Source organism: Balaenoptera ricei, chromosome 18 (genome assembly GCF_028023285.1).
Source record: "Balaenoptera ricei isolate mBalRic1 chromosome 18, mBalRic1.hap2, whole genome shotgun sequence".
In the NCBI taxonomy this organism is placed as follows: Eukaryota; Metazoa; Chordata; class Mammalia; order Artiodactyla; family Balaenopteridae; genus Balaenoptera; species Balaenoptera ricei.
Window position 1 is genome coordinate 54602893 of NC_082656.1, and position 17102 is coordinate 54619994.

Here is a 17102-nt window from a genome sequence, read left to right on the forward strand (position 1 = left end):
TGGGTTTTATCATGCCTTATGATGACAGATACTTGATGAATCTCAAAGTAAAGCACTTATTCCCTCATCTCCACCAAATATCAGTCCTCTGGTGTGGCAAAACCAAGAATAAAGGTTTGTATTTTAACACTGTAAAGAAATGAATGAATAAGTTTCTTATACAAAGATTACAATTACCTAATGACCACAAACTCACTTAGACATAAATATAAAAGAATTACTATGCACAAATAAAAGAAAGCACTGAAAAAGACATAACAGAGGCAAAGATACTTATTTGAATCAAAAGATACCAAACTGATCTTAATACTAAAAGGATGTCAAGGTACCAAGGAGCCAAAGCTCTTAGGAGCCTCTTATTCAAAGCACACCCTCTGTTGGAAGATGAATTTGACATGATATATCAAAATTTAAATGAGCCCACCTCCAGTAGAAATATTCACAGAAGTACGCAAGTATCAAAGACACATATGTACAGATATGGATATACAGTCGGTCCTCTGTATTCACAGGTTTTGCATCTGCAGATTCAACCAACCAGGGATCGAAAATATTCAGAAAAGAAAAAATTCCAGAAAGTTCCGAAAAGCAAAACTTGAATCACTGCCAGCTATTTACATAGCATTTACATTGTATTTGGTATTATATGTAAGTTGGAGATGATTTAAAGTACACAGGAGGATGCGTGTAGGTTATATGCAAGCACTGTGCTATTTTACATAATGGACTTGAGCATCCAGGAATTTTAGTATCTGGGGGGGGGGGGGTTCCTGGAACCAATTCCCCCTCAAATACCAAGGGACAACTGTAATAGTGAAAAATGAGAAACAAACAGTCCTCTGGTGGGAACAGAACTGGATAAATTAGAGTACACCATTCTATGGGATACTAAGCAAACATTAAAAAAATTCAGATAGAGCCAAATGTATTAACATGGAATATATCTGTAGCGTATTTGATGAAATTTTTATCATTAATCCAGATAAAACCATAATTCGAAAAGATATATGTACCCCAATGTTCACAGTAGCACTAGTGCTGCTATTACAGATGAACGGAAAAAGAAGGAATGGAAAGGAATGGAATGAAATATTACTCAGCCATAAAAAAGAATGAAATAATGCCATTTGCAGCAACATGGATGGACTTAGAGATTACCATACTAACTGAAGTAAGTCAGACAGAGAAAGACAAATATCATATATTGCTTATATGTGGAATCTAAAAATAAAAAAAAAAATGATACAAATGAACTTATATACAAAACAGAAACAGACCCATAGACATAGAAAACAAACATGGTTACCAAAAGGGAAAAGGGGAGAGGGATAAATTAGGAGTTTGGGATTAGCATATACACACTACTATATATAAAACAGATAACCAACAAAGACCTACTGTATAGCACAGGGAATATACTCAATATTTTATAATAACCTATAAGGGAAAAGAATCTAAAAAAAAAATATATATATATATATATATATATATATATATATATATATATATATATATATAAACTGAATCACTTTGCTCTACATCTGAAACTAACACAGCATTGTAAATCAACTATAATTGAATAAAAAAGAAAAAAAGAAAAATCATGTCATTTGTGAAGTGTTTTACTACCACCTTTAAAAAAAAAAGAAATTTGTAAAATGTAATATGCAGAACTTTAAGCATGATCAAAAACAAACAAGAAGACTGTATAGCATACAGTAAACAGAGACTAATAAATTTGTTTATGTACAAAAAATAGTCTGGAAGAATATACATCCGAATGGAAATAGCAGTTATATATGGTGATAAAAGGGTGATGGGAAAAGAACTTCAATATAATTTTAGTATAGTTTTAACCCTATTCCCACCAGGGACGTGTATTAGTTTTGTGGTTTAAAAAAAAAACTAAGAAAAAAGGAAAAAAATGCATTCTCCCTATGCATTTTGCTAACATGACAGACTACCAGCTACATTAATAAATCATATTCATATAGAGCCTTACAAATTAAAAAGAATTTTTATATCTCTCAACTCAGAAATTCATAATGATGCTGTGATATAGTCGAGATAACCTTCCTAAGAGTCCTCAACTAACAAATGAAAGAGCAAAAATTTAACCCAGACTTCCTGAGCTGAAACACCATGGTATTTCAATTACATCTTATTGGCTTTCCATTCTACACTGGTAACCCCAATGGCATCATGTCTTTAAATGTACGAAGGGGATGGTCAGGTAATTCAACAAAGTCCCCAGTTAGATATACGACCCTTCTACTTAATTCTTTAGCATTAAAGTAACATTCTTGGTTAATATCACTCAACTTTTCCTTCACTTTCTAACTCCTTCAGCATATGTGTTCATACATAATTTATAAGAAAATTCACCATGTATTTCAGAAATAGCAAGGTATGTTAAAATCAGTCAACATCTCTATTTTCCATTATTTAATGTGCATATTCTTTGGCCTGGGATGTCAAAGCTAACATAAACAAATCTGAATTACAAAGCTACGCTAAGATAAACTCTTAGAAAAGTGGCTAAGTGCTAAACATCAAAACAACACTGAGCACTGGACAGAAAAGCTGAAATTTTTTAAACTGGCTTACCACTGAGACAGTTCTTGCAAAAGATCTCTTTAAAATATGTACAGGTTCACTGGTTTGCTGTTTGCCTTTTGTAGCGCTGCCATCACTGGTTGGAAGTCTGAAGGTAGCATACACACATAAGTTTATGTTGGAAAGTCCACCGACATTTTTCTTCTCAAATATACATTTTTGCAATGGCAAAACAAATTAAACATTTAAGCATTTTTGTTAGGCAAAATCCCAATATGGGGCTTTTTATAAACATTTTCCAATGCTAAGCAAAATTGTTAGCACATAAGTACCTCATCTTCTAAATCTCACCTTTGTAAGACTGGGTAGTAGAAACTATCTTCTCTTACTAGACAACGTTATGTAACTTATGTTCTCTAGTAATGTTACTTTTAAATGCTACCATTAAAGAGTTACTCAACCACTGTACCCAGGAGTAGTCCAAGCAACTTGCTATGTTCATAATGCTACATATTACAAATACTGACTATAGCAGATTGCATAAAAACAAACAGAAATATCCTCTTGGAAAAAGTGAGGTTATACCATCTAGATTCTTAAAGATATTAGTGTAAAAGGTATAGAAGACAGAGAGTCACTGTTCTAAAGGTATTGCCTTTGATTTTTACTATTTCAAGTAAGAATGTCACTTTTTAGGGAGGGTTTATATCTATTTAAATTCTTTAATCTAAAAATTATTGCAGTAATCACCTAGATATAGATGGGCACACACATAGGCATTGTTCCCATATATGTCTCAATTACCATGAAGTAATTAAAATTCTTAAATAATGTTAAAATATAATAGTATTATCATATGAGCAAGTTATTGTTTGATATTTTAATCAAAGGTGGAAATTTTTCAGCAGTAAGAGATTTTCCAATTTATTCCATCACAAGATGAACAGGAAATATAAAACTGTAGAACAAATCAACCAGGCCTACATCTAAAATCCCCACCTAACACTCAGATTTCATTTCTCTAAGATAAATTTTATTAATTTAAAGTTTAAAACATTCTGAAATTGGTAAGAAAATCAATAGATTTAAAAAATAAGTTATTAAAATATCGTTATAGGCATAATACAGATAATCTGAGTCATTAGAGATATTTTATTAAAATTAACTTGAGGTAAAAAAATGTTTAAAAATATACAAAACATAAATTAAATGTTTTTATTAAATGTAGCTAAATGCTTCGAATAATTTCTCCCTTATTATGCCATATATTTTATAGTGATCCTAGCTCATTATATTAAAAGAATAAACCATGTTAATTATAAATACGCTAAATACCTGTATAATAATTGAGGTATCTGACCAGCGTTAACATCTGTACCATTATTTGATTTCTTTGAACTCTTAAATTGGAAAACAACCCTAAGAAGAGAAAAAATAACAATGTAACCAAAAACAACAGGATTCAAGATTCATGGAAGGAAATGAAAAGTTTAACAATCATGCTTTCAAATCTTACATTACTGAAGAGAGGTTCATTCTTTAAGGACAAAAATACACGTAAAAAGACACCTCTGATTTTAATTCTAGCTCTGAATGCCTTAATGGGTTAAATGAAAGAGTTGAACCTGATTGGGAGCTCCTAGGTGAGTAGCTGCTCTGCTCCCTCCCTCCTGGTTAAAGCTCAACTTTAACCAGAACAATAAGCTTTTAACAAAATATTTCAACTTACAGTTTAAAATCTGCTTAAATAGATATAACATAAACTTTAGCTTCAAAATGCTATGATATTCCAAGGTTGAATGAACTGTATATGGGAATCATACAGTCCAGGATCAAAGCAGTCTCCCCAGTCCTACCATACAATCTTAGAGGTAAGCTGAAAAGGATATGTTACAACAATAGACTTAATATATCTTCAGCATTCTACTTGAACATTCAGGAACATAGAATTCACCTCATAAATTAGTCTGCTCTTTTTCTGGTCAGCTCTCTTATGAGCTGAATGAAACTATATGAAATATATGATTACATAACTTCTACCCATTTCAAACAGTTTATGCTCAAGAATAATAAAGAATAAATTAAATTTCTCTTATAAATGATGGTCCTTCCACATGAATCAGAGTAGAGTATAGAGAAGGCTGGACTCAGAGCCAAGAAACTCCAGGTCCAGATTTGGTTCTGCCACACAGTAGCCATACAATTTGAGGCAAATCTTTTCACCTTTTGTCTCTCTATTCCCGAGTGTAGAAACGGGGCTAATAACCACTTCACAAAGTTACCGAGGGCATCAAACAAGATAATATAAATGAAAGTATCTTATAAACTGGGAAGTACTCTATACTTGAAAGTTAAATGGTAAATTTCCCTTTACATTTTATTAAAACTGTAGCATCTCATATCATTAAGGCTTTGCAATTTATAAAGTATTTTCATAAGCACGGTCAAATTTTATAGGATATATATATTTCATTTTCATGGTTTCCAAACTCTCTATCCTTGTCATTTTCCTCTGTATAATTTCTAATTTTGCAAACAAGCTTTTAAACAAGGTAACATCCAGAAATACACACAATGCCAACGGACAAGAGCAAAGAATAGCAGTTCTATTATCTCCACATTCTGTCTTACCTTAATTTGGCATGCGATTATACGAATTTAATTTTTAGCAGGTCATATTACGCTCTAGACCTACAAAGATTTTTTACTCTACTAAAAGACCTCTGAGCTTTCAAAACAATATTCCACTAACAAAAATGGGAGTTGCTTAAGGAATACTTAAACATTCTGCTTACCCATCATCTGTGGTAATAGAAGCTTGTCCATGAGATCCACAGTCACTGCTGGGTCCTGACACTCGAGCCCAGGCTACATACCACCAGCCAGCTTGCAGGAGGACTGGTTCATCAAACATCATTGCATATTTTTCTCTAAGAGGAAAATTAATGTGTCAGAGACAACGCCTTTGTACTTCTCTGTTACGTACATTTATTTTTTAAAATCCTTTATAAACAAAACATGGAATACACTGTATTATTATAAGATTCTTGTCAAACAACATTAAAAACCCTCTCTTTTAAAAAGTCTGGACAAGAACACAAATAATAGCTACTGGTGCTACAGTGATGGCATTACATTTCTTCTTCCTCATCTTGAGTTCTAAAACTTGCTTAAATGTTATAAAGTTTTCATACTAAAATAAGACAATTTCTTTTAAACTGTTGTTAAAAAAAAACATGCCAGCTTTGTTGGAAAACTTTGAACTTTAAAGTTCATGTATTCAATTAAAGTCTTTCCAGAGCTCTGGAGCCAGATGGCCTGAGTTCAAGGCCTGACTTTGTAACTTGCTAGCTGGGTGACCTTGGGCAAGTTACTACATCTTCTTTGCAACTTAAGTTTCATCATCTGAAAATAGGGATAAAAACAATATCTAGCTCATAGGATAGGATTGTTCTGGGAATTGAGTTTAGACAAAGTGTTTGGAACTGAGCCTGTCACACAGTCACTACACAAAAAGTTTATTAAATTAGGAGGAGAGAAAACACATGTATACAAATAAGGGCATCTGATAAAGATATACCCAAGTTACAAAGTTCTAGGTAATAGAGTGGAAGGAGTGCATATTGGTTGTAGCTGGGACAGAGAGAAGAATAAAGGTATTGAGGAAGGGGAAGACTGTCATGAACAGATTGGCAGGAGTCTGAAAGTACAAAACGGGGTCTGGAAGTGGCAAGGTGTCCAGTTAGATTAAAGCACTGAGACAGATATAGAAAAGTAGTAGGTAGAAAATTTAAAAAGACGCTGTGAAAGATTGTGGAAGGCCTTTAATACCAGCCTTAGGAATCTGGGCTTTGTTAGTAGGCAAATGAAGAAAATCTAGATGATTCTCTGTACATAAAACCATACACTGTATTTCTGACTCACAATCATATGCTCAAAAAAATGATAACAATGGCACCTTAAGGCTTTGTCAAAAATTAATTAATCAATTAACTTTCCTGAAATTTCCCTAATCTTCATTTGTGTATAACATTAAGAAGTTACTGAAACAGTATCTCCTGATATTGGTTAATGCCTAAAGTGAAGAAACAGTCAAAATTTTCTTTAGGTTTACTACTTTGCTCTCAAAAGTATTTATCTGTTAAAAGTAAACTCAATGCCTTACTACCATTTTCAGAAAATATACATTTTCATTAACAAAAAGCTTATGAATGCCACAGAAGGTTTTCTTAACATAGTTATCATTGGGAAAGTCAGTATACTACCATTATCATGAAGTCCAAATCCGTTCTTTTTCTCATCATAATATTCCCTGATTCAAATCACTAACTTGTCATGACAGTCTTGAGATAATTCTTAGGTTTACACAGAGAAGACTAATAAAATCTAAGTCTCTTTATTATTTAACGAACCTTCATAAATAAACATCCTGATTCTGGTTAGCTCCTGAGAAGTTTCAGTAAAGCTGGCCACCTCTCCAAGCGTGTTATAATCAAGCAAATACTACAGGCTTGGTGTCAGAGCATACAGGTGATTTGAAGTACGACCCACTATGACTATTTGACACAGTATACATAACGCTACCGGTAGTAAATAATTGTACTGCATCACTAGAACACTAGCATATCTGGTCTTCTCTAAGTGATGCGTGAAAATATGTGTGCAAAATATATGTATATTTCCATCTTCAATGTAGAAACAGTCAACTTATCTTGTGAAATACAAATATGAAGGATACTATTAGTTTTAATGTAGCATTGTTAAAAGCAACAGTTATGTTACCTAGTATATAATTTAGTTTCTTAAGCATCTGATCACAGATTATTTAAAACTTTCTCTTTAAGTTGCGTTATTCACTTATAATAAATCTGTCATATTAAGTATGCAAGGATTACACTGAATACTGAAGAAATCTTTACCTAGCAGCACAGTCATAAGCCAACACATCAGTCTCTGCAAGAAGGTCTCCATCAGTTTCATGATCTCCTCCATCAGGACCTAACTCAAACAGCTGGGGAGGGGAGAAAAACATATTGTGCCCAGTCACTCAGTCATGCAAATCTGCTGAATAATATGTTTATAATTTCGTGTCTCCAGTATATGCGGGACACTACAGAATGTAAAAGAGTACCTGCTCTTAAAAAAATGTTATTCAGTGAAATGTACAACTCTATATATCTAAATTAAGAAACATATGTCTTATGGTCTGTATTAACCTCAGTTTTCCTTATTTTATATATTCGTCTACTTATAGCAAATGCTCCAAAAATGTTCTGTACCAGATATAAACATCTGAAGGTGAGAGAACTCCAAGTTCTAAGTGAGCTTCCAAATGTAGTAGAATTTTGCTTCAGCACGTAACTAGTTGTGAGATCCTAGGACCCAGTTTCCTCATCCATTAAAGGGAGATGGACACTAGCAGTGCCTACTTCATTGTAATTGTGAGAATTAAGTGAAACGATACTTGTGGAACACTTAGAAAAATACCCAGCAAAAAAAAAAAAAAAAAAAAAGGCTAGAAAAATATTAGCTGAGGAATAATAGAAGGAAAGGATCCTTAAGAAACCAGGTAACAAAAAATAGCTCAAATGGCATGGGAAAAGGAGATAGAAAGAGTGAGGGGGAAAAAAACAGTTATAAAAAAGGGGAAGGACTACAGAGTACAGGAAAAGAATAAAAGAGAAGATATCAAATAGGAAAAGTTATGAAATTAAGTGAAAATAAATGAGAATTATGAGGAAGAGATCTTTTTTTTAAAAAAATGGACCAATACATATTTTTAAAACCCTTATTTCTTCTGATGATTATAGTAGGTGAACTACAAGAAAGGTGAGTAAAAGACTAAGAAGGAAGAGACGGGGACATTAAAACTTACTGGACAATTACTCTGTTAGACGTCTCCATTTTTCAACTATATATGCTAATAAGTTTAAAAATCTGTCTCCACCTCAGATCCTAGTCTGCGCCTGGGATTCCCCCGGGCCGCTCAATCTCACCAGTTGTAAAGTGACTCATCTCTCCTGCCTCCTGCCTTCCCTGCTCTGATTAATGGCACTATCATTCACCTACTCACTCAGATTAAAAAACCTGGGATAATCCTTTTTTCCAAATCTCTCCACCAGCACTGTATCTCTACTATTGTTGGTACCAAAGCTTGTCAGTGCAACCAGTGTTAGCAGTGTTACTAGCTGGAAGAGTTCAATATGAACTAATTAGTTCTTCTCTCCATTCTCTCCTTGCTCGAACCCATATTCCACAAAGTTAAGGGTTTTTGCTTTTCTTGAATAACACACAGCAGTCTTTTTAAAATGAGTATCTGACTAGAATACTTCCTTAATCTAAAAGTCTTCAATGGTTTCTCTTCTCCTTCTTTGTAGCATGATATAAAGGTCCTTAATGATTTGCCCCTAACTTGGCTCCCCCGTTTATGTTCAACAAATAATTTTGAACACATACTGTGTGCCAGGCAGGCTTCTAAGAACTGGGCATACAGGGGTGAACAATGCAAACAAAAAAAAGGGGCGGGGGGCTACCGGAAGTAAGTCTGTGGTAAGGGAGAGGATCTTAAGGTAAAGAGGAAGTGAGCCATGCAGGTTATGGGAGTGAAGAGCTGCCGTCAGAGGGAGTAAGTAGCAAGTGTGAAGGTCCTGAGGTTTGACTAGGCCTGGCATGTCTGAGGAACAAGGGCCGGTCAGCATGGCTAGGTTAGAGTGAAGCAACTAGTATAACATAAGGTCAGAGTGGTGATGGAAGTCAGTTCTGATGGTGTTTTTCAGGCCCTTGTAAGGCCTCTGGTTTTTATTCTAATACTAGAAGACACTGCAGGAATCTGAACAGAGGAGTGGCACACTCTGGTGTACATTCTAAGAGAATCACTCTGCTATGTTGAGAACAGACTGAAGGGAGCAAGGACAGAAGCAGATACAAATTGGGAGGCTACTGTAATGCTCCAAGCAGCTGTGGTTTGGACCAACTTGGCACCAGGGGCAGTTTTTAGAAGTGGTTAGATCCTGGATTTATTTTCAAAGTGCAGCCAACAATATTTGCTGCGAGAGTGGATGTGGGTTGTGAAAGAAAGAGGCAAGGCAAGGATGACTCCAAGATTTTTGGCCTAAGCAACTGGAAGAATGAAGTTAACTCTATTCTGAGTCAGTTAACTGGGATGCGGAAGGACAAGAGAACAGCAGGTTTAGAGAGATGGTCAGAAGCCTAGTTTTGAGTATGTTACATCCCAAATACCTGTTAGCTATCCACATGGAGATGCAGAGTAGGCAGCTGTATATATATCTTTGGAGGTCTATTAAGTGTGAGAGTGATAAGAGAAGAAATACTTAAAGCCGTAAGGTTGGATCACTGAGGGGGTGAGTAGACTTTAAAAAGATGTCCAAGACTGAGTTCCGGCACTCCAGCGTTTAGAGGTCGGGAAGATGATGAGTGACCAGCAGGAGACTAAGAAGAGCAGCCAGGGAGATGGGAGGAAAATGAAGTGTGGTGTCCTGGGAGCCACGTGAAGAAACTATATCGAAGAAGAGCTCGACTGGATTAAATTCTGTAGACTGGTTAAGGAAGGTAAGGACTGAGACTACAGTAGTATTTAACTGAGAAGTTTTAAAGAAGCCTGCTATTGAAATTAAGGCATAAAGTATAGTCGTCTCTCTCACTTTAAGAGCACAATCAGATAATGTAACAACAGAAAATTCAAGCTATTAGTGAATTTTCAAAGACTGAGCACATCCTTTGCTTAGTCTAACTGTTGCCCTTTCTGAGATGAATAGTGCAGTAAACTTAGGACTTTTGATTGCTTTTTGACTCTCTACCAGATGGGATCCATCCCCTTACTCACTTCATCCCCGGTCCCCACGCCTGTGGTGATGATGTCTGTTTACACAGTATTTGGCAGTAAAAATGCTAAAAACTTTTTAAAGCTACATCAAAATGCTCCTGCATCGTATCATTAAAACGGCTACAAGAAAGTAGGCACATACAAAGGTGCCTTCTATAAAATAATAAACTAAGTCAAAATACTTATCTTCAAACACAAAAGGCAACAGTGCGAATGAACTGCTTACCTTAATTTTAGCGGTATATTCTCCTCTACCTCCAAACAGACCGAGACCACCAAGTAAAATGTCTGTGTCAGCACTAAAACGTATAGCTTCTACCGAGTGAGCAGAGTAACCCCAGCCCCCTCCATGACCTAAAAGATGCAAATGATAACTTATGTTTTAAAATATCCATATATTTCACGTATAAGACAATATTTCCTAAACATAAATATACATACTTTCAAACCTGTTTACTACACTATAATCTTCTTTGGAATAAACCTTCATTACTGCTTGAGTCTCCTCCTCGGTACTCGCAACACCCATCTTTAAATCCTGCATAGTTGCCAAGGTATCAAGACAACCTAAAAGCAAACAAACAAAAATTCAACTCCTGGAAATTAAAATTTCCCCGAGTACTTATAATATGAGACGCTGGAGGGGATAAATTAAAACAATAAATTCTGAATGTGCTCAACAAATTTATGCCAAGGTTTAACATTTCATGGAAGATACTTACAACCAATAAAAATTATCCTCTGCCTGGGTAATTATCATATTTAAACATAAGCTATATGACAATGTTTCACACAAAACTATCTCTCTGAAAAGTTGGAATCGCTTAATCTTTGAGTCCTTACAAGGTTCTTCCTTTTATCAAACTCCCCGAATCACTTTAGATTGATTCTTAAAGTACTATTTGAGGAAGACACAGTAGCCTGAGATAACCTTAATCGGTGCTAGTTTTGGATGTTTACAATGGCTACCAGATGTTGTAAAAGTGCTATATCTCAAATTAATTAATTAGAAGTGAAGTTGATGTGCTGTGGAAAACTATTATATAAGAAGAAACAGCAGTGGTAACTATCAAATTCATATCATATTTTATAGAATTATTTTAAATAATGTATAAAAATTAAATATTATAATTATACATTTGAATATTTAACCTACATCACTAAAGTTTATATATTCAAGTTAAGCAAAAACATTATTTTACAAGACACCTATTAGGAAAATTATATTCAGGGCTGCTTTATATTTGGGCATATATGAATCTTTCAGGGTGTTGGTGTAAGTCTGATGTACTGTTTTCTGTAGGGTAAACCTCTTAAAGTTAGAGGATCTAACTTATTTTGCACCTAGCGTATTATTGTTTAACAAACATGACAGAATGACATACAAATTTAAGTACTCTTAAAAAAAGTCCTCAGCACACATTAATGAAAATTAGCTGATCATCAAATACCAACCCTACCTAGAATGTGCAAAGCTGCATGAGACCGGGTGGTGAGAGCCCTTGACCCCGTCGGTAAGGCAAGCTCAGGACTTAGAATACTACATCGGGACTGCATGTCTGCTGCAGAGGGAAGTCGGGCATCAGCAACCACTGCATTGTAACACCACAGCTCTCTAGTGTTTGGTCGAAACCTTTCAAGAAAGAGAATAATTACAGCACCTCAACATATGGTTTCATTTAAAAAAAAAACCTGTGGAGTATAATTGACAATACAAAGAGAATAATACAGCCAGCTTAACAGGACAAAACGTAGCTCATGACTTTCCATACCTGAGCTAAAGATATAAATAAAGTGATTATGTCACTATAACTGAAATAATTTGAACAAAATAGTAATATAGATCACATTTCATGAATAACAGAGCAACAGTATACTTCAAAGTATAATGTGTACTTACAAATGTAAAGCTTTTGTACAGCAAAAACTCCATAAAAAAGTGTAAAGACAAAAGATAAGTCAAAAGAAAATACATGAAACAAACATATGAGACAAAACTACAATATCCATAACGTAGAAGAGCTCCCGCAAGCCAGTAAGAGATAATCAATCCCGTATCGAAAGTGGGCAAAGGACATGGAATGATGTTCTTAGGAAGGAAGCAAAAATAGAATGTATGCAGATGCTGAATCTTACTAATAAACAGTAAAGCATCACAAAAACCGTGAGGAACCCACAATGCCCTCCTGCCATTATCTCATTCCTTTTATCTCTTTCATAACAAAATTCTCAAAGAGCAGTCTCCACTTCTTTACCTCTTTTATTCTATAAATTCTTTTTGGAAAAGTTGTTTTTATCAACTATTGAGTACACACAAAAGAACAGTAAGAAAATATTTTCAAAATAAAGTATGAAGAATAATGACACAATGTACACTAGTAAAAAGAACATTACCATTATCTACTAAGTACTCTGTGTCTCCCTCCCTACTCAGTTCCTTTCCTTTCCCTTTCAAAGGTAATGATTATCTTGAATTTCAAAAGTTTATTCTTTTCTTGCTTTTCTTTATGATTTTTCAAATGTTTGTATCAAAATAGTATATTACTTAAGTCTGGTCTTCTCAATCAATGGCACCTGATGATCCAAATTTACTAAATATAAAAGCACTTATTATATCCAGCAATCCCACTTTGGGTACATATCCAAAAGAACTGAAAGCAGGATCTTGAAGAGATATTTGCACACCCATGCTCACAGCAGCATTATCCACAATAGCCAAGAGGTGGAAGCAACCCAAACATCCTTCGATGGATGAAGGGATAAAGAAAATGTGGTAGAAACATACAATGAAATACCATTCAGCTTAAAAAAAAAAAAAAAAAAGAAATCCATCATGTCACGGGCTACAATGTGGATGAACCTTGAAGATGTTATGCTAAGTGAAACAAGCTAGTCACAAAATGACAAACTATGTATGATTTCACTTATATATCTAAAGTAGGCAAATGCAAAGGAACAGAAAGTAGAACGGTGGTTGCCAGGAGTGAGAGGGAGGTAGAAATGAGCTGTTCTTTGCATAAGTTTAAGTTTTACAAAATGAAAATGTTCTGGAGAGATGCTGTTCAACAATGTGACTATATTTAATGCTACGGAATTGTACACTTAAAAATGGTTAAGATGGTAAATGTTATGTTATTTTTACCACAATTAAAAAATTTAAAATTATTTTTAAAAAACACTTAAAAATAATACTTCACACAGAATAAATCCTATGAAAATAGCTGCTATAATTAGTAGCATTAATATTATTGGTTTATTGCTTTTTAATTTAATCTATCAATCTAAGTGTTACTTGTATTCTTATTTATATAAAAAACAAAATACATGCATTTTAAAAGGTACCAAACAATATAAACCAAACCTAATACTTGTGACCCATAGAGAAGGTTAGTGGGATTTGGTACGGGAGAAGAAAAAGATTTGGAGAAGGACCACATCCTTTTTTCTGTTTGTATTTTTGCTTTGCTTTTTAAAAAATAACAACACAGATCTATGTGTTAGTTTTGTAAATTTTGAAATGGGAAATAAAATTGCTATTAACATTTATCTGCTCTTTTCAGATGTTAAAGTTTCTAATTATTCAGGAGAAGTTATTGTTAAGAATACAAAAGGAGGCAGACTCAGGCCAGAAGGAAAGTCAAAGTAAGCTAACACTGAATCTGCAATGTCTGTGATAGCTGTAAAATGCACGTACCCTACTGAAAAAAACAAAGGACACAAAGCAGCCAGAAGTCAGGATAACTGAACAAACTCTCCACCTTCCAGCTGTTTTACTCAAACATAGGAGGAGACTGCCCTTCATCTTTTAATCTCTGTTTTAGAATAAAGGGTAAATGATCAAGGACCTGGCAAGCATTTGAGATCATCTGTCCCCACTGCTACCACATGTGAAAAAGGCAAGGTTCAAGTAATCGGATACCGCACTTTGGAGTTCTGTTAAGACCCCAGGGAAATGATTCTAGTTATACTGTTAGAATCTACTTCTACTGTTATCTCTAATTTAGAGAATGCATTTCTAATTTAGTAAATGTATCCAGAAACAAATTCCATACTGTCAGTTTTTACTTTATTTTGTTAATGCAAATTTACTTCATTTAAAAATAAAACATAAAAGGATCATAGAAAATCAAACATCAATTTAAACCGAGGTCCAAACCAGAGCTTGCTCTTTGGTAACTAAGTCTCTTGTACATTGACTTCCAATCAGTAAATAATTGAGGACAATTCTATCTTTACATCATTTGCTTCTCTACCCCCTCCGTTCCACTGTGACCACTCTAATTCTGGTTCTCAGTATCTCATGTCTTCATAAGAATCACTATAAGACTACTCACCTCTAGTCTCTTGTTATCTAATCTACCCTGTATATTGCTGCTAGGGAGATCTAAAAGCACTACTCAACTCAATTCTGGCCTCCAAGTCTTCCCACAAAATGCCCAAATGAGATAGCACGCTTGTCAGCAACCTGGGAAGCACTATAATTCCTTCACTAGGAATCAGGCCTCAGGACTGATAGAAAACATGGCCTTTTAAGACTTGGATGGCTGGTGGAAGTGAAAGCAGGAATGGGCAGAAAAAAGAAGACAGAGAAAGTCTTCCCTCTCCTCACTCATGCCACTTCAACCTTTCAACTTACCTGGATTCCTACTAAGGCTGGCCAAATAAACAATGCAAGGGGGAAAAAAAGGTTAAGTCCTGTGATGAGCCACTCTGGTAAAGGCAGTGTACACCCCCTATTAGCGTTCAAAGCTACATATCTGAGGATAACTCTTTCCTTTACTCATTATGTATATAAAGCACCATAATAAATTTTAAACAAGTACAATATAATTTCTTGAATCGCCTGTGTACCTGTATCCATCTCTACATTTTTAAAATTTCCAGAGTTTGATAACCCTGTATATTTCTCTACTAATATGGGGATTTTGTTACATACATTCCTAAAGGGCAAGCTCATTGATCATATTTATTCTGTATTGCCTTTGGCATAATTTCTTCTACATAGCTGGTAATGATTAGATATTTACGGGACCAGGAAATAGAGTGAATTCTATACAATACAGACAAGAATGCTGACAGACTAAAAATAATTAATAAGAGAACTCTTGAGAGTAAAATTTTTTATTATAATGAGAGTAGCAAAGCCTTCTACAGCACCTACTATGTGCCTCTACCCTAAGTTCTCATAACAGCCTATAAGGTACCATTATTATACCTATTTTATACATGACAAAAGTAAGGCACACAGAGTCAAAGCGACTTCTCCATAGCGACACAGAAAGCAAAGTGTGCAGCTGGGATAAACCTAGGCAGTCTGGCTCAGAATTCATGTTTTAACCACTACACTAAAGGTAGCAAGGGTAAAGGTCCCCGAGAATCACTGAGATAGAAGTGTAGTTAACAGTTAAATAGGAGAGTTCTCATCTATGAAAAGTCTGCCTTATATATGACTTTTATATTCCACAAAAGTACAATTTGATCCAAACTTATTTATTACTCTATTTTATAAACAGAGAAGCTTACCTCCAAATGACATCATACACAGGATCAAGACACACACCAAATCCTTGCAGATCCTCTTGTTCAGAGTCATTAAACGTTTTACAACTCCCATCCACTTTATTTATCAGAAGACACTTAAATGGAGGAGGTTCTGATATAGAAGCAGGTACCAAGCCTTAGGAAAAAGTATTTATATATTTTAAAGATGCATTACCTTTTTATATTCCCCCAACTTATAAGATAAGCATTTCCTATAAGGTAAGTATTATTACTATCTCCATTCTACAGAAGAAGACACTGAGACGGAGGGATTTAAGTAACTAAAAACCTTTAAGTAGCAGAATTTGGACTAAAACCTCAGGCTGTCTAAGTCCACAACACATGCCCTTAATTTCTACACAATACTACTCTATTATATAATTATTCATGATATCATGGACACAAGTATAAACTGACACCTTGGTCTCGATGAAATGTCAAAGTTTGATTTATGTAACCTTCCATAAAACTAATTTCCATCATTTATTTGACAAGAACCAACATAGAAAAATTCCTCTTCCCAATACACTGTACAGGTTTTATACCACTATAATTTAGCTCATATTTCCACCACTCTCTAGCTTATAAGTACTTTGGTTTCTACTTTCCTAATTATTTCATTCTTCCAGCACATAGATACACATAAACTTAGACACTTAGAAGCTTCTTTTAAACTTCTTCAAACAGAAGAAAACAAAAAGCTACAGGACTACATCTCATAATAGGGAAAGATGACCGTCTACTATCAAGGATTTTTTGGAAGGACATTTGCTTGTTTGGGGTATTACCTATGATGTGTTTACTGGCAAAAATTTCTGATGTAGCGAGCACATGAGAATTAATAAGTGCTTCATCAATTCGTAAGAAAGTCTGGTCCCCACTTGCACCTATCCAGGTAGCTTTTCTTCCATATTTTGATCCAATGTTAGGCATGGGAGCTGGTTTTGCATTCCAGTATGGCACATCCAAAATTGGTCTACCCAGTTGTCCTTTCTAAAAGATTAAATAAATCGTATTAACAATATTACTGGATAAACAATTTATAATATTTTATAAAGTTAAGGAAACAGTAGACAAAAACAGCTCTATGGGACATTATTCTTCATCAGCTGTTAGCTGTATTTTTTAATAAATGAAATTCATGTGAAATTTGGACCAAACA

At 34.6% G+C, this 17102-nt stretch overlaps 1 protein-coding gene across 6 annotated transcripts in view; it reads right to left on the reverse strand.

The window, feature by feature from the left end:
* Nucleotides 1-17102, reverse strand: part of MYCBP2 (MYC binding protein 2) — a 269085-nt gene that overhangs the window by 136643 nt on the left and 115340 nt on the right. For all 6 annotated transcript variants that reach the window (XM_059903372.1, XM_059903374.1, XM_059903373.1 and 3 more), the window contains 9 exons: nucleotides 16729-16933; nucleotides 15923-16076; nucleotides 11860-12032; nucleotides 10841-10966; nucleotides 10626-10753; nucleotides 7476-7567; nucleotides 5352-5486; nucleotides 3892-3975; nucleotides 2608-2704 (listed from right to left, as the gene is read on the reverse strand). In XM_059903372.1, coding sequence (XP_059759355.1) covers nucleotides 2608-2704; nucleotides 3892-3975; nucleotides 5352-5486; nucleotides 7476-7567; nucleotides 10626-10753; nucleotides 10841-10966; nucleotides 11860-12032; nucleotides 15923-16076; nucleotides 16729-16933 — 1194 coding nt within the window. The remainder of the gene's footprint in view (nucleotides 1-2607; nucleotides 2705-3891; nucleotides 3976-5351; nucleotides 5487-7475; nucleotides 7568-10625; nucleotides 10754-10840; nucleotides 10967-11859; nucleotides 12033-15922; nucleotides 16077-16728; nucleotides 16934-17102) is intronic.